This window comes from Nelusetta ayraudi, unplaced genomic scaffold (assembly GCF_046127955.1).
Source record: "Nelusetta ayraudi isolate G7.1 ecotype Tasmania unplaced genomic scaffold, CSIRO-AGI_Nayr_v1 ptg000018l, whole genome shotgun sequence".
In the NCBI taxonomy this organism is placed as follows: Eukaryota; Metazoa; Chordata; class Actinopteri; order Tetraodontiformes; family Monacanthidae; genus Nelusetta; species Nelusetta ayraudi.
Genome location: NW_027466068.1, coordinates 2,847,853 through 2,873,873, shown reverse-complemented (window position 1 = coordinate 2,873,873; position 26,021 = coordinate 2,847,853). Strand labels below are relative to the sequence as shown.

Below are 26,021 nucleotides of genomic sequence, written 5' to 3'. Positions count from 1 at the left end.
TACTTTGACAATAAATGCATAAACTACAATCTCAGAAACTTGTGCAATAGTTTTGATAACATACACAAGTCACAGATACAGAACAAGTTGCGCATGCTGTGTCGTTACTGTATGTAGCGTTTAGTTTTACACCATTTTTCCTTTGTAGATCAAGTTGGCCTTTAAATTTCGTAAAAGGCAGTTCTTCTTTGGAAATGAAAGATGCTGTGTTAAACTTCAATAGCAATTCTTCCTCCTCGGCGCACTGGTTAGCAGCCTCTTTTCTTCTAAATGCGACTGGGAGTGGAGCTGCACTTTCATTGCACAGGTCGCGGCACATTTTCTGTTTCTGACGTCGTGTTTGATAAGCGTGTCGTGTTTTTTTGTGAATTTGTCTCCCTGAAAAACCTCAGCCAGGTGAACTCGCGCAGCCACTCATCACGGAAGTTGATATTCCTGCCTTTTTTTCGCCACGGCCGTTTCCTCACAATCTTGAGTCGGACTCATTCTCAGGATTTGTCTTCTCTACATCATTAGGCTTAGGAAGAAAGTACGAACTGATAGTCCGCTTCGCCATTGTCCGTTGTTTACAGGAGACACCTGTAACCCCTGTCTGATAGGAACCCAGTAATTTTTAACTTCAGCTTCAATTACACTAGGGCCAATTACCAAAAAAGTCTGAGGTGTCGCTCGTGGAGCCCAAGGTCATCAACATCAATCACACTCACACAACTCTGTGTTATTCATCCTCACAATATTGTTCCAGTGAGAATATATACATTTTTCTGGAGAACCAATTTCAAACATAAATGGAAAATAACAAAGTGCGCACAAAATAAAATAAAATAAAATAAAACAAAAACATGAAATGTTTGACAGATAGAATGAATTTGTTTCCCCCCTTTTAAATATATTTATATATATAATATATATATTGGGGCCATTTAATTTGTGTGTCTCTTCACTTTTTTCCTACCACGAAGTTGACATCAAAGGTGCGACTTGATGATCTCCGTCCTGGCTCAACATTCAAATCGCTGGATCCACTCATCCAGCAGGTGTCCTCACGGTCAGCTACTGCTGGTCTCGTCGTTCTACTGGCTCGATGATACTCTCACCCGCATCAATCTTCGCCAAGCTCAACTCCACAAAAAAACCTGACCTGTGAAACAGGTCACATTCACTTTGTTCAGCAAATCGAAATTTCTGCTGCAAATAATATAATAGATAATAATATATAAATCGTCACTTTCAGTATGTGTGCGTGCGTGTGTGTGACAAAAAGAAAAATAACGATAATAAAAATAAAAACAATTATTCAAATAACCAAAAAGAAAATACATTCCTCCTTATTATGAAATAAGGCAAATCCCCTTTTTCTTTCACTCACACGGCACGGCAGGAAAACGGACCGACAACTCCGTAGACTCGGTCGATGGGAATCTCAACTTTTCTTTGCTTTTCACAATCTTTCGGCCGGAGAAGTGCTCACGCACAGCCCGACCGCATGGCATCTGTTTTCTCTCTAACCAGGATGCTACGTGCGCACCGTAACGCCATTGGCCATGACGTCATGACGCAATCCTCTGCTAGTTCAGGTGCCTCCGTTAATTGGAGAGACGCCTGCGTTCTCTCTCTCATAAATAAAGCTAAAATAACAAACTCCTTTTGTTTGCTTATTGTATTGTTTCTTTTCCTCGATTTATAAAGCCTGGGCTACACACCGCTATGTGAAATCTGTGGATTCACGCGATAACCCCAAGACACACATTCACACATTAGCCCATCACAGTGGTCATCCCCTCCGCCCCCCGCCCCTCTGTCACACACATTGGCCAGCCTTCTTCTTCTGTTTTCGTCTCCTTTCTTCTTCCTCTGGAGTTAATGTCGGTTGGCAAACCAGTCATTCAGGCATTACTGCTAAGTGGGCTGAACTGTAGAACAAGTTTGTCAACAAAAAAATATATCTAATAATAAAAAAACAAACGAACAAAAAAAACATTACGGCAAATTTACTGGTCACGCATGTGCGAGTAGATAAAAAAATGTACTCGCACTGTGTCTAATTTTAACCGCAAAATGCGACCATTTGGTCGCAGTCTGGAGCCCTGAACTGTGTGCACTTGTTTGTTCATGTGACCCCAGATTACACAAAGCCTTCTGCACTTGAGACCATCTCCCTGGGACTAATCACACAGCGCCATCCCAATCAACCCTTCACTGGCGTTGGGGCAGCCAATCTGTCATTTGACATTATTACTTTGCTTGAGGGGTGTGGGGAAGTCGTTGAGCAGAGATGCAGAGGAAGAAGCAGCTTGTGCTCCTCACTGGTGGTAGAGAAGAGGAGACGGTGTTGACGACCTCATCTCTGGGCCTGATTATCGTCACATTACAATCAGACGGGAGCCACTTGAAGAAGGAGGAGAAGAGGAGAGAATATGTAATTACGTCCAATCTCCCGTGACTAACATGGGATAATAAACCGGGATAGAAATGTGTGCTCACATCTAATCGCTGAGTTTATTTAGACATTCGTTCTGCAGGTTTTTGGCGCCGTTTCTTTGGGCGGAGCTGCTGGAGTTTGTAAATACATGATTAACGGCCATGTTCTCTGGGACAGACCCCACAATAATTTGCATTAATTATGAATCCTCAAATAGGCTTTTGTTTAGTGTGACATCAACAGATGTTCTCCTAGAGTTCATCTTTGGTTGGGAGGGTGGGGTCGGGGTGGGGGAAGGGTGGTTGGAGTTGCAAAAAAAAAAATCTTGTGAATTTTTAGCATTACTCGGACAATCCATCTGCACTGCACATGACGAGATAGAAAACACAATTCCCTCTAAATGTCAGAGCAGCTGAAGCGTGTAAATAACTACATTTGAAATGACACCTCAATTTGAATGGTAAATGGTCGACTTCTCACACAGCTGGCTGGAAAGAAATGGAGGGGAATAAAACACCACAGATCCAGTGGAACTAATGGAGCCAAGCTAACCGCACATCTTAATCCTCCTCAGTGTGGACAGACGGAAGCGTCAGTCGGGTGTCACCCAGAAAAAACACTTTGCTAAAGTTCCACCATCACCTCCCAACCTGTTCCTTCATCTGGGATCATTTTGAGCGCCCTTAATCTCAATGGGAAAAGAAAACCATATCCCCTAACAACTGAGAGCTCTTCAGTATGAAAATGAAATAAAACAAAATAATACGATAGAGTCAAGTAATTGTCTTCCTGCTCGTATGAGAAGATGCAGTCAGTATCACTCCAAGTATATGTTGCTATTAATTTATTTATTAAACTACCATGTAATTTGACTTCTACAAATCTAATTTTCTCTCTGCATATACAGACATATAATAAACCAATCATTTTGAATTGTACAGTTTACATCTTCACATACCATCCACAATTACTCATCATGAATTATTTTTTATAAACATACATTACTTATAGTCACAGTTTGGACATTCTGTTACCCACTTAAGTCTTTTCCAATCCATCTCATCAAAGCAACTCCATTCTGCTGCCTGCTTTTATCTGACTGGTTAGGTATAAAGACCCCTCCTTGTGACTCATTCCCTGCCAGATTGTTATTTACCTTTCTGCACTCAAGACTGAAGACTGTTGTCAACCTTGCCAGCCTTCGGCCAGCTTGTCCTGCCTGATTCCTGATTAAAGACACTTTCAACTTAACCTGTGTGTCTGCTGTACTGCAATTGGGTCAAAAAACACACTGCGGAGCACTGGCACTAACGGCACTTATGGCCATCGGTGCAGATGCAACATCGTGTGGTGGGAGTTGGTACAGTATATATTAAACGACATGAATGTGCTTGTTATCCATGTGGGTTACATATTTATGAAGAAAAAAAAACAAAAAACAAAACATCTCCACGAGAAAAGCCTCTTTCTGTCCCCGTTTTAATAAAATAATAATAAAACAGGGCTCTCAAGTTTTGAATGCAGACCAGAGTAAGCCCCCCACCCCCCACCCCGCCCCCACAATCACCGACACACCGACAATTAAACCAAGTAGAACATCTTTATTGAATTTCTGTGTATTGAATATGAGTGAGTGAGTGAGTGAGTATGACTTATCTTGTTTGGTATTTTGTTTGTGGCCTTTTTGGACTCAGTAATCATCTGTGTTGTTGGCTACCACTTAAAACAATTTGGCTCAAGCCCTGCCATTTTTAAGGTCATATGCAATGATAAATGCATCCATGGCCAGGATTATAATCATAAAATATGACATGATTTAAAAAGTGACCTATGAAAACAGCAGTGTTAATTTTGTAAACGACGACGTTTACTAAACGTAAACACTATTTCAGCAGCAGGTATACTAGCTCAGCACTAAGCAGTAGAACGCAGTTTCTAGTTAATAGCAGCTAGTTACCATTGGTTAGCCGTTAACATCAAAAACACGCTGTCTGTCACAGTGAAACCATTTTTATTTATTGACTACCGTCATTCAAACAACCTGAGATGGGTCGCTGATGTGTGTGAGTATTTATGACTTGCTCTGTTCGCAAACTCCGGTGGTCTCTGTGATGCTCGTAGCTCATGATCCAGTCGTAATTTCCAAAGAAAATAAAACGTCCAGGGAATGCCGCCGGTTGTAGCAGAAGTACTTTTTTCATTGGTTGTTGCGTTAAGATTTACCCAGATACAGTAGTGCGTCTGTTTCTGATTGGCTACACCATAACCAATCAGAAACAACTTTCTTTTTTGACTGACGGTACTGACACAGGCGTTCTAGTAGGAGACGTGCTCGATTCCTGCCGGTTCCATTACCAGCACGCTCTCGCTATATACTTTTTTTTTTTTTTTTCCAGCATGACAAATACAATGTGTGGCGGGAGTGCGTGACAAAAAACCCAAAAGGGTGACTGTCACGCTCAATGCATGACACTTGAGAGCCCTCATAAAAACATATGCAGCCATTTCTGAAACTTCCTCTCAAACTTCTTTAGCGGCAGCCTTTGCTACAAGTTAGTTCTTTGTCTTTTCTGGCGGTTTTTGAATGCAGCTTTCAGCACTATCAGATTGACTGGACACTCAGGTCAAATGTTGTTCGTTAACGTCCAATCATTAGCCAATCACATGGTGAGCGACAACTGATTGAAATTCTAAGTAAGCGAAAGAATGGGAAGGTTAGTGGATTAAAACTTCGAAAGTCGGGCCAGTTTGTCCTTTGAAGGGAGATGATTGGTTCTGTTCTGGTTCTGAGACATACCAGAAGCCACTGGAACTTCTCAGTGCAGCACTGCAGGGCCACGAAAAGAACAACTAGAAGCCTACAAAAATACGGTGTTTTTTTTTTTGTTTGTTTTCTCTCTTCAACCTATTTTCTTTTTTTCTTTCCCCCTTGTCCTGTCTGGTCATAATGACAAGCAGAAGTGTGTCTAAAAGTCTTTATGATGGCTGACAGATTTTATTCGCAACGGTAGAGCTTGTGACCTGAGGGTATCAGTCACACAGGTTGGTTCAGGAGCTATCTGTTGAGTGGTTTTTATCATATCTTTATGGATGGGTGACATTCTGGCCATGACTGGACTGAGGGAGGGATAGGGAGTGAAAGAGAGAGTAGAAAGGGGATGAGAGTGAGGGGCAAGAGAGGGGGAAACAGTTGAAAAATGACACAACAAATGAATGTGACTATCTTATTTTTGTCTCAAAAACAGAAAAAAATAAATAACATCTTTGACGTGCTGAGGTTCTGGGGATGCTGAGAATGTCTTTTTTTAAGCAGTCAGAACCACTGTGTTTTCATAAGCAGCGAGGAAAGAACAAGTAGTCCCCAAACGTTGATTTTGACAAGCGTTCAAACAAGTGGAAATAGCTCACTTCCTGTTTGTCGAAATTCAAAAATTAGAGCATATGAGATGTAGTGGTGGACGACCGAAATGCGTATGTTCTTATCTTACAACTGGGTGACGTTCCTAGAGGGCACTATTTCAGTCTTAGTGGAGAGACCGTTGAAAAATTGTTCCATTTTTTTGCACATGCCTGCAAACAAGCTCAATTTGTGCCTTTTCTGTTGGAGATAGAGACTTTGCCTGAAAGAATGAAATGCCGGTAGACCACAAGCACGCGTGGGTTTTGGTTCCACAATGTTTGAACATTCATACTGGCTGTGAGACTTTTTTTAGTGTGGTTATTGTTTTTTGCCTGTAGGTGGCACTATGGAGCACCTTGAGTTGTCATTTTTGCATTAAAAAAATTGTTCATCGGTCCTGATGTGCAAAGATAGAGTCTCGGCCAGAGTGTTTGAAATGTCGCTGAGGATCCCATGCACGCGTGGGTTTTGGTCCCACGTTTCTACGATGTTCGTACTGGCCGTAAGGCTTTTTCTCCTGTGGTAACGCCTGGCGTTACTGCTTTAGCTGTTTCCCAGAGAACATGAACAGGAGTTTTAGTCAAGTCATTAATATGTAATAAAATAATAATAAAAAAATTAAATAAAAAAGTCCCAAAAATTTGTCCACTCCCTGTTAAAATATTATATAAAATCTGAGTGTATTAAGCCTCCAATTCCAAGCTGGTGATCAAGGTGCCTTTGTGGAGATGTGGATAGAGGCTGGTGCGTGATCGCTGACGGTGATGGAGTGGATTTGGGCATGCCTTGGTCTGCCAAGAGTGAGTTGCTGGTGATAAAGTAGTCCAAAAGTCAGTATGAGTGGTGGACAAAGAAAAAGGTGTATTCTCTATGAGCAGGTTAATCAGTTACCAGAAAGATAAGAATAAAAACAAAAGAAAAAAGTGTTGGGTCAGGGGGGAGTATTACAGAGGGAGGATCAGTTCTAGGCAGGAAAAACATACCCATACTCATATGGTGCTTACGTGTTTATGATTGGCCTCTATATAGGCATAAATTAAATGAATAAAATATTTACCTGTTGTAACGTAAGCCTGTGGAAAGGAGAATTAGTACAGCCATGGGGTGGACTCGCGATCGAGCTATAGCTGACTGTTAACGTTTAATTTGTCCACTGCAACAACTGCTCTGGAGCCCTCGTCAAGGAAATTTTTCCAGATCGGGAAGAGGACTCTTCGCCGATCCAGTATCTCCTTGAGGAATTGGTTGTTCACTCCAAAGTCAGTTCCTCGGAATTCCCGGCCCCGGCTTTTTACCATAACCTTCTGCTTGAAGTGTTTGAATTTCACCACGATGGATCTCGGCCAGTGGGCTGAGACCCAGGCTTCTTCCCTCTCAGACGATGTACCAGGTGAAAGGTGATGTTCTTAACGGTCTCTGGAGGAAGTTTAAGGTGCTTCGTGAGGATGTTGTGAGGATGTCCAATGCCGTTTTCTCCGGGTCTTCTTCCGCCTGTTTTGGATCCCTGAAAACATCAGGTTGTCCCTCATGCTGAGTGCCTGGTCTAACACTGTTTCTTTTTAATGTTTCTTGTCTTTTGAGAGCTGGTTCATTCCCTCAGTGAGAGATTTTACCAACTCTCGCAGCACTTTATTTTCTGCGGCGACAGAGACAACCTGTTGCTCGCTGAATTCAAGCGACTTGTGCATCGCCTGGAGAGTGCTTCCATAAGATTTAATCTTGCATCAAAACTGGAAAATCTTTGTTCAACAGACACTAAAATGTCGATCGAGGAGTTACCAGGCGGTGAAATTGCTCCAGGAGAGTCTTCAGGACGGCTTCACATGGAAGATGCCGTTGGCATTGGCGTCTTCCTTGTCTTCCCCATGACTCTTCACTCGAAGATGTCGTCTATATATTTGTCTAAATCTAAAAGTTTATTTATTGTTGACTGGGTGTCGCCATTTTGGATTCTGCCAACGGTCCGAGAATCTCAAATCATCACGCAAGACTCACCTGATTGGCCAACTTAACCTATTTTCTTCTTCTTCTTTATTTTACAGCTTGGAGGCAGCGGCCGACCAGCCGCTCCAGACTGACGAAGTAAAGAGAGCAGCAGCAGTAGCAACAGTTGCTGCCACCAAAGTGGACACCATCATCTCCACCTGCTGCCACCGAAGGAAAAGACGCAAGCACCACAGTCATCGCAGGGCTAGGAGGTGAGTTCAGTTACATTCAGCCTGAATCTTCTTACTGAAGCAGATGGACGACGACAACAACAACCATCCATCCATCCATCCATCCATCCATCCATCTTCTACCGTTTATCCGGAGTCTGGTCGCGAGGGCAGCAGTCTCAGAAGAGATGTCCAGACTTCCCTGGCCCTAGTCACCTCCTCCAGCTCATCCGCCGGATGCTCCCTCTGTTGCCTCAGTGAGCTCCTCACCCTGTCCCTGCGCTTTAGGGACAGGGTGCAGCCATAATGAGGAAACTTATTTTGGCTGCTTGTATCCACAATCTCATTCTTTTGGTCATTACCCAAAGCTCATGACCATAGGTGAGGGTAGGAACGTACATCAACCGATAAATTGAAAGTTTTGTCTTTCGGCTTAGCTCCTTCACCACGACAGATCGGTGCAGCAACCGCATCACTGCAGGCACTACACTGATACGCCTGTAGATCTTGTGCTCCATCTTTCCCTCACTCGTGAACAAGACCCTGAGATACTTGAACTCCTCCACCTGAGGCAGGGTCTCTACACATTTTTCCAGTTGAGAATCATGTCCTCGGACTTGGAGGTGCTGATTCTCATCCCAGCCACTTCACACTCTGTTGCAAACCGCTCAAGTGCACATTGGAGGTCTTGGCTCGATGAAGCCAACATGACCACATCATCTGCAAGAAGCAGAGACACAATCACGTGGATCCCGAACCAGACCCCCTCCGGCCCCTGACTGCGCCTAGAAATTCTGTCCATGAATTCTGTCGAATGCCTTCTCCAGATCCACAGAGCACATGTTGACTAGTTTGGCGAACTCCCATGAACCCTCGAGAACCCCGTGGAGAGCGTGGAGCTGGTCCAGTGTTCCACGACCCGGCCGGAACCCGCATTGTTCCTCCTGAATCCGAGGTTCAACTATTGGCCTTATCCTGCTCGACAGCAGCGGTCCCCAACCTTTTTTGCACCACGGCCCATTTTAATGTGAGACAGAAATGTCATGGACTCAGGGGGCGGGGGTCCCACGGGATAATCGTCGACAGGAGGTTGTGTTGTGGCAATCGCGCTAAAATCCTGCAGCCCGGTACCACATGACCCAGAGGGTTGGGGACCCCTGCTCTACAGCACCCCGGAATAGACCTTACTGGGGAGGCTTAGGAGTGTGATCCCTCTATAATTAGAGCACACCCTCCGGTCCCCCTTCATGAAAAGAGGAAATACCACGCCGGTCTGCCAATCCAGAGGCACTGTCCCCGACCGCCAAGCGATGTTACAGACACGTGTCAGCCACGACAGTCCCTGCACATCCAGAGACTTGAGGTACCTGGGGCGGATCTCATCCACCCAAGGCGCCTTCCCACCGAGAAACTTTCCAACCACCTCGGTGACTTCAGCTTGGGTAATGGACGAGTCCTTCCTGAGTCCCCCACCTCTACTCCCTCAGCGGAAGACAAGATGGCGGGATTGAGGAGATCCTTGAAGTATTCCTTCCACTGCGGACAACATCCCCAGTCAAGTCAACAGCTCCCCACCCGCACTATAAACAGTGTTGGTGGAGTGCTGTTTCCCCCTCCTGAGGCGCCGGATGTTTTGCCAGAACTTCTTCAAGGCCGACCAATAGTCCTCCTCCATGGCCTCCCCGAACTCCTGCCAGGCCCGAGTTTTTGCCTCCACTACCGCCCGAGCTGCAGCACACTTGGCCTGCCAGTACCCATCAGTCGCTTCAGGGGTCCCACGAGCCAACAAGGTTCGATAGGACTCCCTCTTCAGCTTGACGGCATCCATTACTTCCGGTGTCCACCACCGGGTTCGACAGGCACCAGAGACCTTACAACCACAGCTACGAGCAGCTGCGTTGACAATAGACATAGACATAGACAGACTTTATTGTTAATAGAGGTAGAGAGCATGGTCATTCAGACTCAATGTCTCCAACCTCCCCTGGGATCTGGGAGAAGCTCCCCCGGAAGTGGGAGTTGAAGACCGCAATGACAGAGGTCTCAGCCAGATGTTCCCAACAGACCCTCACAATGCGATTGGGCCTGTCCAGTCTCTCCGACCTCCTCCCCCAGCAGTAGATCCAACTCACCACTGGTAGTGATCAGTTGACAGCTCAGCACTTCTCTTCACCAAACACTTCTCTTCACAGAGTGTCCAAGATACATGGGCGGAAGTCAGATGACACAACAATAAAGTTGATCATCAACCTCCGGCTCAGGACATCCTAATGCCAAGTGCACTGGTGGACACCCTTGTGCTCGAATATAGTGTTCGTTATGGACAAACTGTGACTAGCACCGAAGTCTAGCAACAGAACACCGCTTGGGTTCAGATCAGGGAGGCAGTTCCTTCCAATCACGCCTCTAGAGGACCCACATGTGCGTTGACGTAACCTAGTAGAACAACGGAGTCCCCAGTCGGAGCACCATCCAGCACCCCTCCCAGCAACTCCAAGAAGGCTGGGTACTCTGCACTGCAATTCGGCCCATAGCCCGCCGCTGGATGTGTTTAGAGAGGAGTTTATTTTTTTTTGGATGGGGCGAGTGGGGAGGGTCTGGTGGTGATGATTAACAACAACAACAACAAAATGCCTTTTGGCTTTGACTGAACTAATTTCAATTTCGAAACAATCTTATCGGTCTGGAGCTGCTGGAGGAACACAAACACTCTGACACCCTGAAAAACAAAGACATTTCCAGCATGGAGTCACAATCACTCCCAGGCTTCTCGGTCTGAAGTGAAAAAGGGAAAAAAAAAAAAAATGTTTCTTTTATTCCCTCCAAAGTTACATCTTAATTAATCTGACATCCTCAAAGCTCAGTGGCAGGCAGGCAGCCAGTGATGTGATTCAGATGTGAGGGGAAGGTGAAGTTTCCCTTCATCATTTTTAACTCCTGCATCCATCAGGAGGGAAGGAAGAAAACATATTCTTCCTCATTCTGCCTCAAACCACCTTTGATGTGGGATCAGCGGCTCCAAATTGTCCCACCTGCAGCCACAGCACCTCTGGGAGCCTATTACTGTGTGAGAAAGAGGTGCATAAATACAAAACACACAAAAAAAATAATTGCTGACAATTTGTTGTTATCAATATCAGCATCCCTGGTGAGGGAGCTCTCACTCTTAGCACTTCCTGTTTCTCAATCAAATGCACCAAATGAGCAGCGAGGAGATGCTGTTCTGGAAGGAACGTTAGCTGCTGCTGCTGTGTTGTGTTATCTCGTTTTCCAGCCTGACAAGCATGAAAATGTACCAGCAAAATAGCACCAGCATTAGCCATTAGCTGTTAATGACGGTGGAAGTGTATTTCTCGTTCTGTTGCAGCTTGGTTTCCCTTTTTCTGCTGCTTTTGCTGCATCTGTAAATATCTAGGATAAATGAACGTCATTTGATTGTAACGATTTGTTAATACTCTAAAATGAGCAAATCATCACAATCTTGTTTTCTGCGTCTAAAGGATTAAAGTGTAAATAGCATTAAATCGGAGGGTTTTCCATTTTGGTGTCTATTTTAAGTCAGGGAAAAAAACTGAATCACTTGGATCCAACATGGTTGACTTCCCAAACGTCACCAGAACCAAGTCAGTGCAGCAGCAGCGATAATCCAGTTTTTTCCGCCTTGTCCTGTCTGGCCATAATGACAAGCAGAAATGTGTCTGAATGTCCATGTGATGGATGACAGATTTATTCTCAAAGGTAGAGTTCGTGACCTGAGAGTGTGAATCACACAGATTGGTTCAGGAACTACCTGTTGAGTGGTTTTATTATATTTTTATGGATGAGTGATATTCTGGCCATGACCAGGCTGAGGGAGTGATAGGGAGTGAAAGAGAATAGAAAGGGGTGGTAAGTGAGGGGCAAGTGGGGGGAGAGAATGGGGAGAGAGGGGATGGAGAGAGATAGATAAAGCAACTGGCAACAATATACAAGTACTGTGTAACAAAACAGATATTAATTTGCATAGTTAATTATCTGAAAATGAATCAATTCAACTAATAGACGGATTAACTCATGGACAATAAGAAGATAAATACATATGCAAAAAAAGATAACCATGAATAAGTAACACTATGAACAATGTGTTTGTGTGCGTGCGCATGAGTGTACAGATGTGGGTGTGTGGTTTTAATGTGCATTTCTACAGTCCCCTACAAAAGTATTGGAACGGCAAGGTCAATTCCTTTGTTTTTATTGTATACTAAAGAGATTTGGGTTTCAGATCAAAGGATGGATATGAGACGAAAGTTCAGAATTCCAGCTTTCATTTCATGGAATTTACATCGAGATGCGTTAAACAACTCAGGACAGAGCACCTTTTCTTTGAACCCACCCACTTTTCAAGTGCGCAAAAGTATTGGAAGGGGACTGTATATGTTTTTCATGCATGTGTACCTATATGTGTACACCTATGTGTGTATAAGTCTATGTGCGCGTGTGAACGTGTGTGTGAATGCGTGTGCATGTGGAAGTGTGTGGGTGTGTATGAGTGTGCCACTGGAAGTAAGTTGCTGGTGAATGTAGCCGCCGAGGCCGCACCACACCCCAGGAAGGAGGGACAGCACCTGGGGCGGACAGGCAAACCTCAAGGGTAAACAAGTACCAAAACCAGGGGTGATGATTTAGTTCTGCTGAACAACCTTTATCTTGGAACAAAACCTGAATGAATAACAGGAATGTCGCACCTTGGAATAACATCTTTGAAATCCACTAGGGGGCGTACTGGGTCAACAACGCATTTGCCGAACTGAAGGACGAAACAACAAACAGCGTTTGTTGTTTCTTACCTTCCGCAAGTGATGACGTTGAGCGTTACGTGCGCTCCTTCATATTATCGCGTACTGAAGCAAAGGTGTTCGATTACGTTCCGTCATTGCTCGAAATTGTTCATTGACCTCTGGCTTTTTCACATGCAGCTCGTTCACAAAATAGACCTGACGCCGAAACGATCGCTGCACGGCGCAAGCCAGCCGTGGAGGTGCACGCCGCTTCAAGGCTGGCGTGAACGACAGCATCGTTCCGATTCTACATTCAAAAGTGCCCAACAACAAAGAACACTGGCCACCGCTGGACTTGCTTCCATGTTTCTCTCCATTGTATACTTCCCTGAATTCTGACGCACTTCATCTGCGCGATCTCAGCGCGATGACGCCAGCAGACACACAGGGGTAATGTGGAGGCTGTGCAGCTTGCCAGCAGGTGTCAGACCCCGCTGGTTTTGGTCAGTGGGAAAGGGGCCAAATGCGGATGATAGAGAGTCAACCCGTGTTCAAAAAACACAGTGTCAACCCAGTGGGAAAGTGGCTTGAGTGACAAACTATTGTCATTAGCAGAAGAGGCTACTTGTGCTTGCTGCCTCTAATCAGCCCTTTAATGGCGTTTTGGTGCCGAATGCTCCCAAACTGCCCACAGGGACCTTTTATTAAAGGTGCTGCCGCCCAGTCATCAGCTCGCATACATCAGGCTCGCCCTGCACTTTGTCTCTGTCACTGTCTGGGGGAAGCGTTGCCCCGGATCACCATCACATGGTGTGCGAGCTGAAGGTGCGTCGCTGGCTGCCTCTGAGTCTGGACTAAAGATCAGTGGAGGAGTTTTCAGAAATAAGTAAGTAAGAGTTTATCTATATAGCACCCCTCACAGCACGAATGCACAAAGTGCTTCAAAGCAAATAATAAAATGCAGTCAAAATATCAAAGAAACATGCTGCTGAAAATTAAAAGAAGGAGCTCGACGATGGCCTGCACATGTCTTGGACCAGATTAAGATCGACTCGTTCTCGATGACCACAATTCACACTTTGCACACACCTTGAAGACATGAAACACCTTTAAGCTGTAGAGCCGTAAACGAATGCTTTTTTCATTTATTTCATTTGTCTCGGCGATGATGACCTGGTTGAGTGACAAATGATATGGACAAGCCTTTCAAAGGACTCCCACCTCAAAGAAGAGCCGCAGGGTTATTTTACAGCCTGGATATTTTTTTCTCTTCAAAACCTGCCTCCTATTTTGCCCTTTATATATATGTGTGTGTGTGTGTGTGTGTGTGTGTGTGAGTTCCATTAGTTTTTTTTTTGTTTGTTTTTTCTCGCCCATCTTGGCAAATTGTTGGCAAAAAAAAAGAAAAAAAGGAAGGGAAAGGAAGAAAAAAAAATCATGTCTCTAAGTGAATGTTTACATTGCATTTCATAAATAACCAGATCTTTAAGTGGCTTGGCTAGCGAAGGATGATAGTCCCCTGTTGGTAACATAAACGTGTATGTATGTGTGTGTGTCCGTGTTTGTGCTCTTTCATCAGGTAAATCAGATGACATCAGATGAATTTTGAGTTCTATTTGGATTTTCCTCCATCTATCATCTTTTTCTTGGCAAATTGCAGTTTTTTTGTTGCTGCTTTTCTCTATTTCAAAACGCACATCAATCTGCGGGATGTTGTTGCCACACTCATCCTCTATGTGTGTTGTGATGAAACCACGTTCCCCATCACACCACCCCCTCCGACCCCACTGTCATATTTGCATCCAATGGATTTCGTCCCCTCTGGGCTTTGAAAAGCCTCCATCAGACGGGCTTCAAATGGCCTTCATCTCCCACCGTCAGAGATCCATCGGCTGGTGGAGGCTGTTGACAGACACGCCCTGGAAACGAGTGGTGACCCAGCGATTAGAGGAGGACTGGAGGCATCCAGTGGCTCTTAACACACAAAGATGCAAATACATCGGCAAATACACCGGACAGATCACAGTGACAACACTTTGAGTCCCCCACTTCACTCAGCGTTTGATCCTCAAGCAGAATTACCAGTCACATCTCCACATTTAAAGTAGCAGCACCGGCAGCCCTCGGAATAACCAAGTTTTCTCAGGCGCACTTTCACAAATGGCGTGACAAGGGGCAAAACGGTAAAGCGCCTGTTCTGTGCTTTGTCCCAGCCCGAGGATGAGTTCATGGTGTTGTTTCAATGAGATCTTCTCAAACAGGACATTTTGGATAAGAGATAATCTCACTTACGCCTTTTGAGAAGTGCCATCTCTGTCGAGCAACTGTCACGCAGGAGGTAGAGCAAGTTGTCCAATGACCGAAAGGTTGGCGGTTCAAATCCCGCTCCATCCATGTCTGTCATTTTGTCCTTGGGCAAAGACATTTAACCCTGAATTGCTCCCAATTGGGCTGGCAGTGCCTTGCATGGTAGCAGCCACCTGTGAGTGAATGGGTGAATGAGAGGCTTTAAAGGGCACCTATGATGCTTTTCCACTTTTCTGAGCTTTAAAAACTGTTACAATGTTGAACCCTATCGTCAAACGATCTCGATATCGTTAAATAATGACGTTCATGCGTTTGGACGTGAGCCCTGCAAATTGTTGGGCATGGTTCTAAACGATCTGTTGACGGAGATTTTTTCAACACTGGGAACGGAATGACGCCACTGTGTGCCGGAGCTCCTTTCATGGCCAAGGTCCGGCACCCTCTCGGACTGGTTCCGCCCTCCCCCGCTCTGCCCAGGAAGTGATGTCGCAATGCGCTGCTCCAAGAAAATGTTTTTTTCGGTGTCAGGAAATTAAAAAATATAAAATAAAAAATACAGAGCGACTACCGAAGCACCAAGGACCACAACCGTCGTAGTGGAACGAACAGAGAAAATGTTGGAGGTTTGTTCACCGTCTGCAGCCAGACCCCTCTCGTCCGGTCGGCAACGGGAGTGAGACGGGCTCGACTCGGCCCCCTGGTGAACGACGAGAGAATAGTCAGCCACGGCAATATTTGAAAACATGTATGAGGACTGTGAGTGTATTGTGACCTCAAGCAACATTAGTTTTAAGACTACTTGCAACGTACAACCGCTGAATGGTGTTGATGAACTGTTAGCCACCACCGCTAACTCCGTGCTCTGCTTGTTATGTGTGTTGTGTTCGCTGGCAGCCAAACTGAAGAGGCAGCGATTCTGACTCGCAAGTTTCACACCTTATAGCGATGTTCACGCCAGCATGGTAACATTGGTTGCATGGTAACATTGGTTGTGTGGGGCTCTTCCTGCTTTGTGCTTGGTGTGGACGTAAGTTGTGCAAATATTCTTGTCTAATAATAAACGACTATGACTGAAGTGATCGTTTCAGCGTCCATATTTTCTCTGCTAGGACAGTGTTTTGATACAAGTCAACAGTATGAAACAAAATCATTCTAAGCCCTATTAAAATGTCTCGCAAAAATACAAAACAAAAACACGGTCAGTACACAAAGTAAAATATATTTCCGGGGACACGGAAGGCACAAAAAACGTTCCAGGGACCTTCGGTCCGCCTTGCGGCCGTGACTCCGCCCACGCTGGGTCCGTACGAAGCTGGATTAGCCGCTAAACTGCTGCTAAAGAGTGAAGCCTTCACGACGGTAAGTGTTTAAATTGTGCCTGTTTCGTAAAGTTTGCCGTTTACTCTTCACTCCCGCACCGGCAAACTGAGGAAGTGAGGCTCAGCAGCGACGAAGAGTGTGACCCCGGGCGGGGGCGTACACCGGCAAGGCTGGGGGTGGAGTGAAGTGCAGAGCGTTTTCGCGGGACGCAGTAAATACGAGGAAACGAGCCGCGAGATACGCAAATCTAAAAAGCTTTCTTTCTGCTCTGGAGGGGCCAGATATCTAATACAAAAGCCTGAAAATGGGTATAATAGGTCCCCTTTAAGGAAAGTGCTTTGGGATACTGTGAAGGTGCTGGAAAGCGCTATATTATTTACCATTTATCAACCGATCATGTGGGGGTTTTCCTTTGTCATCACGGTCATCATCATCAGTGTTCATAGTGTTATGTATCTTACTTCAATCAGCTTTGTGAATACAGTAAATATCTGAGTATATAAATCAATATAATCATAAAAAAGATGGCAAAGTCAAAAATAAGAAAAAGTGTGGCGCTCCTCACCCCCACCCTCCACTCTGTCTGCAGCCCCTCCTCCCAGGAGGAACCCTCCCCCCGGCCCAAAACCAAGAAGAAGAAGAGAAAGTCTGAACGGAAGAGAAAAAGGAAAAGGTCAGAATCTATAAAATAAAAGTTCTTGCCATGGTTTTTGTCATGTTTTCCAAGATGAAATAAATTATAGTATGGATGAAGATGGACAGAGTTTGACCTTTATTTGTCCTCCTGCCAGGTCTCCCTCCCGTAGCTTGTCACCACCCAGGAGGAAGAAGAAGAAAAAGAAGAAAAACTCCAAGAAAAGCAAACGACACAGGTTGGTGTTCTTTACGGCAAAACAATGAACAAAAATATAGTTACTGCATGGCGGAGAATAATATGTTTTTCTGTGTTCCAGGAATTCCTCCAGAAAGTCCAAACACAGGTATGAAACAGGGGGAGGGGGAAAAAAGGAAGCACGTCTTTGATGTTGCATGTTTGTGCCATATAATGGCCTTTACGAAAAAATTCCAGGTTGACATGGTCGCGTGTCTCCATGTCGTTTCCACCCGCAGCTCCCTCAGGCTGAAGCGTAAGAGGAAGGACGAGCGCAAACACAAGAAAAGGTCAGTTTTTTTTTTATTGTGGATCATCGCTGCTACACAACCTCAGTTCAGCTGCGGAGTCGAGCTGCCCTCCTGTCTCGGGCCTGATGGGTGAAGGCAGCACTGCGACCGCTGCTGCTGCTTTTACACTCAAAGCAAAGCAGAGCAGAGCAGGGCAAAGCGAGGAGAGGAGATGAAAAGAGAGATTAAAAAAGAGAGAGGGAGTGAAAGCAGTAGGTAAACGTGTGTGAGAGAAAACCAATTTCATGGTGCCATTGCTTCGTGTTTCATAATTCCACTTTAAGACGAGCGCCTGCCTGGTTGTGAGCAGGACTCATTTTGCCGAGGTAGTTGTTTAATTTCCAATGAGGATTAAGACTTTACTGCTTTTGTTATTTGTTGTTGCATGTTATTGACAGCAGGGGGCAGATTAGTGAACCAACTGAACAATTCAATTGCAATCTTTTTTTTTTTGTATTTTCAAGATGATGAACAGAACATATTTATGATACAGGACTGTTCTGTTGCTTTGTAAAGTTTGCAAGTGTAAGACTTTACAATAGTTGGTTTTCAGTGCAGAAGGGAACTGATGATTAGCAGTGATTCAAAAATGTTGTTGAAATTAAAGTAAAGGTTTCAATTGAAATCAATGTTCATTTTACCAATATCGGTTTTTACCGGAAGCGCTAACACCAAGCCCAAGTTAAAGCTTGAATACAGTTTGAAATATGTTTATATAGCAGATTAGAAAGTTTTAAAGGCCCAGAGTGTAAGATTTAGTCCCATCTAATGGACAGAAAGCATATTAAAACTTTAATATTTGTCTCTTCAACTATTGTCTCATTCGACTCACCTGCTTGGTACTTTAAATCTTAAATCTGAATAAAAGTTCTTGTCACAGGTGAACAAAGACAACATTTGTTTATTTTTCAGCGGCTCCATCTCATTAAATACATTTTTTTATTATTATTTTTTCCATTCACCATGTTTACATGCAAAACTTAATTGGACTAAGCTCATAATTCTGTTTTCTCAGCTAATCAAACTTTTCTCCTTGTCCCAGTTAACATACAGCTGAGAAAGTCGAATTATTGAAGGGAACGCGTCTACCTCTCCTACACTATCGGGGCGGTATGAGTCTTTTCAGCATGTTAACTTCCGGTTAACCTCTTTCGTCGCACAAGAACAAAACGACACCGGTGTAATGTCTGCTGCTCTTCAATTGTAAATATTCTCTTGTAAGTGAGCGCTACGTACCAATGACATTTAAAAAAAAAAAAAAAAGAGGAAATATAACATATGCAAGTTCGCGTCGAGCTGGACTTAATTTCACCCAAATAAAAACTCAGTAAAATATCTATCAGCTGTCTACCTCTGTAAGCTACTGAGATTCACAGCGAGCACAGCTTTCTTCAGGTATTAGTAAATGAAGTCAGCATCCAGGTAACATTTTGATTTGGGCTGCCTGAGACAACTGGTTTTCCTCGGCTATCATGTTTTCTTTACTTTTTTGGCGAGGCAGCAGAAGGTGCAGTGTTTCTAGGTTTCCGTACATACAAATATTAAACATTTAAATATTATGAAGAAAACAAAAGTAAAACTTACTCTTTCCCCATAGTTCATGTAGACAAGGGCTTTTGTCGGCTAATAATCGACTTGGAGCCACAGTTTGTACTTCTGGGCCACCGCTATTTGTATACTGTATTTTTTATTGGTTAAGAATACAATGAACCATTTCAGTTTGCTACTTGTTATTGCACTTTTTAAATCCTTATGCAGAAGAGTTTGTAGACTCCTGGAGGGCTTGATTTTTGAATTTTATTCACTTCAATAAAGAGAACACAATCCCCCCTAAACATACAACAGCGCCATACCCGGCGCTCAATAAAACCCCACCCCTGCAGAAGGCGTGCGCTTCCGCGTGTGACTAGGGTGGAACAGATGATGGTGGGAGATGATTGAGCAGTGCACTAACTGTTACAGGTTGTTAATGGGAAAGAATGGGAGTCGCTGTGCTCCGCGCTCCCGACGCCGACACCCTGTTTACGCCACACGTCCCCCCGCCCCAAAGCACAGCAGGGCACAAGAACAGTACCAAACTTAACCTTATACAATGATAAAAATCCACGACACCACCCCGTGTGTGCCACTTTGTGTATGTGTGTGCGCGTGCGTGCGAAACAGTGTCTCTCCCGCTCGCTCTCCCACGTGGGCGACGCCACGCCGCCGCGTCCTCCTGGGGAGACAGTGAGAAGGGGAGGGGGAGATCACCAGGGTGGCGAGACAGGAAGTCTGCCACTGAGTTCTGGGCCCCCGGCCGTTACTTCACCGTAAAGCGGTTCGGTTGCAACGCCAGGAACCAGCGGGTAACACGTGCGTTAGAGGCCTTCATGCGGCCCAGCCACCGCAAGGCGCGGTGGTCGGTCTCCAGCGTGAAGTCTCTCCGCAGCAGGTAGTATTTCAAGGTGTCCAGTGCCCACTTCACCGCAAGGCACTCCAGCTCCACCGCTGCGTACCTGGTCTCCCGAGGAAACAGTTTGCGGTTGATGAACACCACCGGCTTCTGGTCGTCCCCCTAACCCTGAAGCAGCACTGCCCTAAGGCCGACCCCCGAGGCATCAGTCTAGACAATGAAGGGCTCCCCGAAGTCAGGGCTCTGGAGCACTGGGTCCTTGCACAGCGCTCCCTTCAAGTCCTGGAATGCTCGCTCCTGCTCCTCCCCCCACCAGACCAGGGAGGGGCCCGATTTCCGGGTCAGGTCAGACAATGGTGCAGCTCGCCGGGCCATGTCCGGCACAAACCGGCGGTACCAGCCCACCAGACCCAGGAAAGATTGGACGTCCTTCTTGGTCCAGGGCCTTGGGCAGTCCAGCCTGCACCTTGTCCTTCTGTGGCCGGATCACACCCCAGCCCAGCACACGGCCGAGGTAACGCACCTCCTCCTTTGCCAGGGTAAACTTCTGTGGGTTAATGGTCAGGCCCGCCTTCTGGATGCGCCGCAAGACATCCCGCAGATGGTCCTCCCAGGTGGCGCTGTACACCACCACGTCATCCAGGTAGGCGGCCGCAAAGGAGTCCGTACCAGCCAGCACAATGTCCATCAGCCTCTGGAAGCTGACTGGTGCTCCCTGCAGTCCAAAGGGCATGACGACAAACTGGAAAAGTCCCTGAGGGGTCCGGAAGGCTGTGTAAGGCCTGGCGTCCTGTGCCAAGGGCACCTGCCAGTAGCCTTTGCACAGGTCCAACGTGGTGATGTAGGACACCTTCCCCAGGCGCTCGATCAAGTCCTTGAGTCTCTGCATGGGGTAAGCGTCGAAGTAGGAGAGAGCGTTGAGGCACCGGAAGTTGATGCAAAAACGCATGGTGCCGTCCTTCTTGGGCACCAGCACCACCGGGTTGCTCCACTCACTGGAGGACCTCTCGATCACTCCCAAGGCCAACATCTCCTCCACCTCCTTCTTGAGGGAGGACAGGAGACGCTCCGGCACCCGGTAGATCCGCCGCCTCGCTGGAGTGGAGTCTTTCACGGAGATGGCATGCTCCACCACCGAGGTGATGCCCGGCCTCTCCTGGAAAAGGCCTGCGGGGATGATGCCCTCCAGCTCCCTATGCTGGCGGATTGAGGTGGTGGAGCCGGCTAGTTTGATGTGAGACTAGCGGAGCTGGAAACCGTTTCCCGCTGCTTCGTTTATGTTTTTTTTCCCTCCTGCACTTGACGCTGCCTGCCTCCTCCTTCGACTCCACCACCTCAATCCGGTCGGCCCAGATCCCCTTTTTCGTGGGGAGGCCACTTTGCCCCTCCACATCAATCATAAGTAGGTGAGGGTCCAATCGTGAAGAAAGAAGAGTCAGTCATTCTCCGCAGATCTGAAGCCCCTTCGCCGATGTCCCTTTCTTTATACCAGGGGTCGGCAACCTTTCCCACTCAAAGAGCCATTTGGACCCATTTCGCCCAGAAAAGAACACAATGGGAGCCACAAAACCCTTTTGGACATTTAAGATAAAATAAAACAGCATATGTTGTTTGTTTTGTTTTTTTGCCTTTATGCTATGTATGAATGGCATCCTTCACTATCAAAAGTGCCATCTTGCCCCGTCTGCCATCAAATAACATCCACCTGCAGCTGGGGGGCGTTACTGCATCTTTAAGAGAGTGACGGAGACCTGAGGCTGTGGGGATTTTTGCAACTGTCTCTTTCTTGGCGTGAGTTCGGGGAGATACTGTAACCAATGCACATGTTATTTGACAGTCCTGTGATTGATCTTTGCAGCAACAACATCCTATGATGATCTAGGTCGCAAAATGCGGGAGGGTTACTGGAGCACAATTTGCGCTTCTGACTCATCAGGTGCTGCATTTCTGGGCATTTTTGTGCCTGTATATCGTTAGCGCAGAAACCTTTGTGGATACAACGTCAAGATGGCGGTGGTAGTAAGTAAGTAACTCGAAGCAGAAGTTCAACTTTGTCATCTCGTGACACCATCTTTTTGCGTGCGTTCTTTGCCGTCTTTTATGTGCTAGTGTTAGCGAGCTGTTACCTCTGTAAATACACCGGGCTCCAGGTCTTCTTCTTCTTCTTCCACCTTCAGAGGGAGTAAAACCACAGCGCCACATAAGGGCTGGCGTAAGTACTTTCCAGCATTTCCATGTACATGTGGATATTTTTGGAGACAGCTTTGTGTATTTTTTCAAATGCTTTTCTTAACACCCTGAGCTTTTTTTTTTTGTTTTGTTTTTTAATGTCCTCTCCTTGTAAACAGGGCCATAAAAATGGCTAAAATGTCTTTCCATGTTATTAGTTATCCCCCCCGCCCTCAATGCCACTGGAGAGGTGCAGCTCCATAGCCGCTGGTTTGCTATATAAAATGAATGCTTTATATGGTCGTCCCATGGGAAAACCATGGCCTGGGACCTCTTATCTCACGCACGGGGACCTCTTATCATGCCCTGGGACCTCTTATCTTAGATAAGGCCGCAGGTGCATCATTGGGGGCTGTTGTTGTCCCCCTTCTCTGCCTGTTGTTGTCCTCCTCCCCCGTGCTTGCACCTGCTCCTGAGTCAGCAGACCTCGCTGTGCACTGCTGCTGCAGTTTGCTTACTCCAAGGAGCATGGTACTCATTGCCCTGTTAACCCTTTACACCAGGCATCGCCAAAACTACGGCCCGCGGGCCACATCCGGCCCGCTGCGTGTCTCTGTCCGGCCCGCGTGAAGGCATTCATAAATACCCCCACCCCCCAACGAAACTTTGGCGGCACGTAACTTTGCTGACACGTTAGCGTAGCGCGACAGCGAAAGCGTGCTTACGTCCCCCCCGCTCCCCCGGTCAACGAAGAGCTGCGTTCCTCTTGCTCCGCTCGGGGTTTGTACACTTTTGCAGAGTACGTACTCTGCCGCGTGGCACTGCTTCAGGTGGTACAAAAGATTTGAAGTGTTCCCGGTCTTTATGGGAACATGCACCCTATATAATTTGCAGTGCACACTACTCTGTTTCTTGTCCGACCTAAAAAAAAAACAAAATACCTCCACACCACCAATGTTTACGTGCCCAGTCATCCGTTGAGCCTCAGGCTATTTCATCCATTGTCTCATTGGGGGGAACACTGACAGCGCTCCCGGCTACATGTAGCTGCTGCCTGCGAGCCTGCTACTCTGTGTGTGCTATTTGGCTCTGTTCCAGCACGTGATTGGTTCAGCGGCACGTGGACAAAGATTAACTCCCATTGTCATTGGCTATTCATATAGTCTATTAATACGTGGAAGAATGCCTATTGAATGTCTATTGAAAAGCCTATCGACCATGATACATAACGACATCGAGGGAAAGTTATTTTTCGATGTGTATCGCAATTGTTTTATCGCCCGGCCCTACCCAAGGATATGTGACAATCTCTCTCACACACACACACACACACACACACACCCCTTGTGAAATCACCCGCAACCCCAGGGAAGACACTGCACACGGGAGGAGTGGATGCCACCACCCAGTACACCAGCACCACCACAATTACCACAAAATGAATCAAATATACAAAACCAGAAAAGATGGGAAAGCAATAAGCTAAACAAAAATGCAAACAAAACAGCTTTCACAAAATAAACAAAATCCAAATACTTAAAACTACAAAAAGGAAATTAAATGACCCATTACCAAACAAAGAAATTAAGGGGCTGAACTATATAAACTAACAAAATAAACAAGAATAACTTCACAAAATAAACCAGGATAACTCTAGACACACGATTAAAAAGGGTTTAAGAATATTTAGTCCTATGCATGGCACTGGTGGCTGTAGCCAGAAACACGACGTAGCCTACGGCTACCCGAGCAATGTGAATGAGCAACCCCCCGAGTGAACGCAGAGCTCAGCAGTCAGTGTGGCGAAGAGAGGGCGGCATCCGGACCAGCAGAGACACAGCCCGGGACCAATGACAACAGGATAGAGGCACCGCAGCACTAGCGGACCCAGCCAGACGATAGGTTTCCCTAATAAACATAAAATCAGTGTCGCCAAAATAAATATTGAATTAAAAGCATCTGGGATGAAAGAAAAATAACACTTTGTACCTTTACAGGGTGATCTGGACCCTTCATTCTTGATGAATACAGGTTTGGAAAACAGACTGATAGGAGAGGGTTTGTAATTGTATTGTATGAAGCTTCAGTATAGGCAATGAAACATATCTACTGACTCCTTTTATTGTGTTGATAAATAAAAGTAGAAAACACAACGGAAATGAAAGAGTTTTGAACACATTTCAGAAGAATTCGCAGATCATTTACAAAACTTTGTGGACTTGTGAATATGTTAAGAGCCTCCAGAAAATAAATACAAGCCCCAATTCCACTCCAGGTGAGAAGCGCCATTGTTCTGTATGAACTGGCGAGTTGTAAAATGGACTGTGTCATTGCAAACTTTGCAACATTTGTGAGAACACAAATGAACTAAAAAGGTTCTCGGTTGTGTCCTCAGTTATACACAAAGTCGTAGTCACGCCACACGTTGAAGGAGCTCGCGTCTTGGATGTTTTTGTTCTGGGTGCACACGCTAGCACGGGGGTGTGGCGCATGCGCACACGCATTGTCCAGTTATACTCCGACTAAGGTGTATACACGACGGAGAACTTACAATTCCAGTCGCATTATCTGGGTGTCTCAATCGGAGCTTATCCAATCGGTCGGACAAACGCGTTTCCAGGCACTTCAGTTGACTCTGCTCACCTGCTACAGCCTGACTGACCTCAGAGCCCCTCAGCTCCTCATCCTCTTCTTCTTCATCTTCTCATTCTCTCTCTCTCCTCCGCACGACTCGTAGGTCAAGGACTCACTCGCGACGGAGGCGACACCACTGTCTGAGGACGGCGTCGGAGAGCTCCTCCGAGGACAGGTAGGCCGCTCCCTTCCTCCCTCCTCCTCCCCCTGCCCCACCCACCACCACCACAACCACAAAGTCCTATCAGATCTCCTGATGCGCCCGAGGTGTCTGCCCACGTCTTGCTCTCACGACAGTGATGACTGATAAGGCAGAGGTGACTTCTGAATTCCTGATCCCACGCAGCCTTATCACCACTTTGCAGCCAATGGCCCCAGAATTCCTCTCTGACACATCGATGGAGTCAATACCAATAGCATATTGCGAAAGAAAAAAGAAAAAGAAAAATCTGATTGCATGAGAGATTGCTTTTTGGTTTGTGAAGGCTCTGCGGTCTGCAGTGCCCGGCAATGGTGGTGATTAAAACTCATCCACCGATCAACAGTCATAGATCAGCGCTGAGGTGAAAGTCAGTCTTGCAGCTGGAAGGAGGATGTTTGGGAGGTTGGTGGCACTTTGGAAGTTCCAAAGCTCCAAATTAAAGTTTGCTTAGAATTTTCCCATTCAAGCAGAATGTTTGTTTTTGCACAAGTAGGTCAGTCTGTGTCGAGGAACTGACCTAATGCAGTGCACATTCGATCTGCCAAAGGTAACAGAGACCTTGAGGTGACATTTTCAAATATGTTTTTATTTTGATTTGGATGAACGAAAGTGTTGCTGGTTATATCTCAGACCTCGGATATCAGTGCCACAGCTTAAGATAAGGACATCATTGGAATTGTGTAAAAAAAAAAAATATATATATATATATATATATGTATATATATATATATATATATATATATATATATATATATATATATACATATATATATATATATATATATATATACACATATATATATATATATATATATATATATATATATATATATATACACATATATATATATATATATATATATATATATGACGCCTAGAGTATATATATATATATATATATATATATACATATATATATATATATACATATATATATATATATATTTATAACGTTTACAAAGTAAACTTTAGCAATAAGTTTATGGTATTTTCGCTTTTGCCCCTGTTGTTTGTTCTGCTCCAGTCGCTTTACAAAATAAATGTAAAAACAGGAGAAAAAAAACCACAACAACCTCAGAAGAATGAAGACTGACAATCACT

At 45.4% G+C, this 26,021-nt stretch overlaps 1 protein-coding gene across 1 annotated transcript in view; it reads left to right on the top strand.

Annotated features, from left to right (window-relative positions):
- The window catches only part of srrm4 (serine/arginine repetitive matrix 4), a 70,798-nt gene that overhangs the window by 33,476 nt on the left and 11,301 nt on the right, over nt 1-26,021 (top strand). Inside the window, exons 2-7 of the mRNA XM_076025805.1 lie at nt 7,865-8,020; nt 16,952-17,035; nt 17,154-17,234; nt 17,316-17,342; nt 17,473-17,523; nt 24,822-24,893. Of these exons, the coding sequence (XP_075881920.1) occupies nt 7,865-8,020; nt 16,952-17,035; nt 17,154-17,234; nt 17,316-17,342; nt 17,473-17,523; nt 24,822-24,893 (471 nt within the window). The remainder of the gene's footprint in view (nt 1-7,864; nt 8,021-16,951; nt 17,036-17,153; nt 17,235-17,315; nt 17,343-17,472; nt 17,524-24,821; nt 24,894-26,021) is intronic.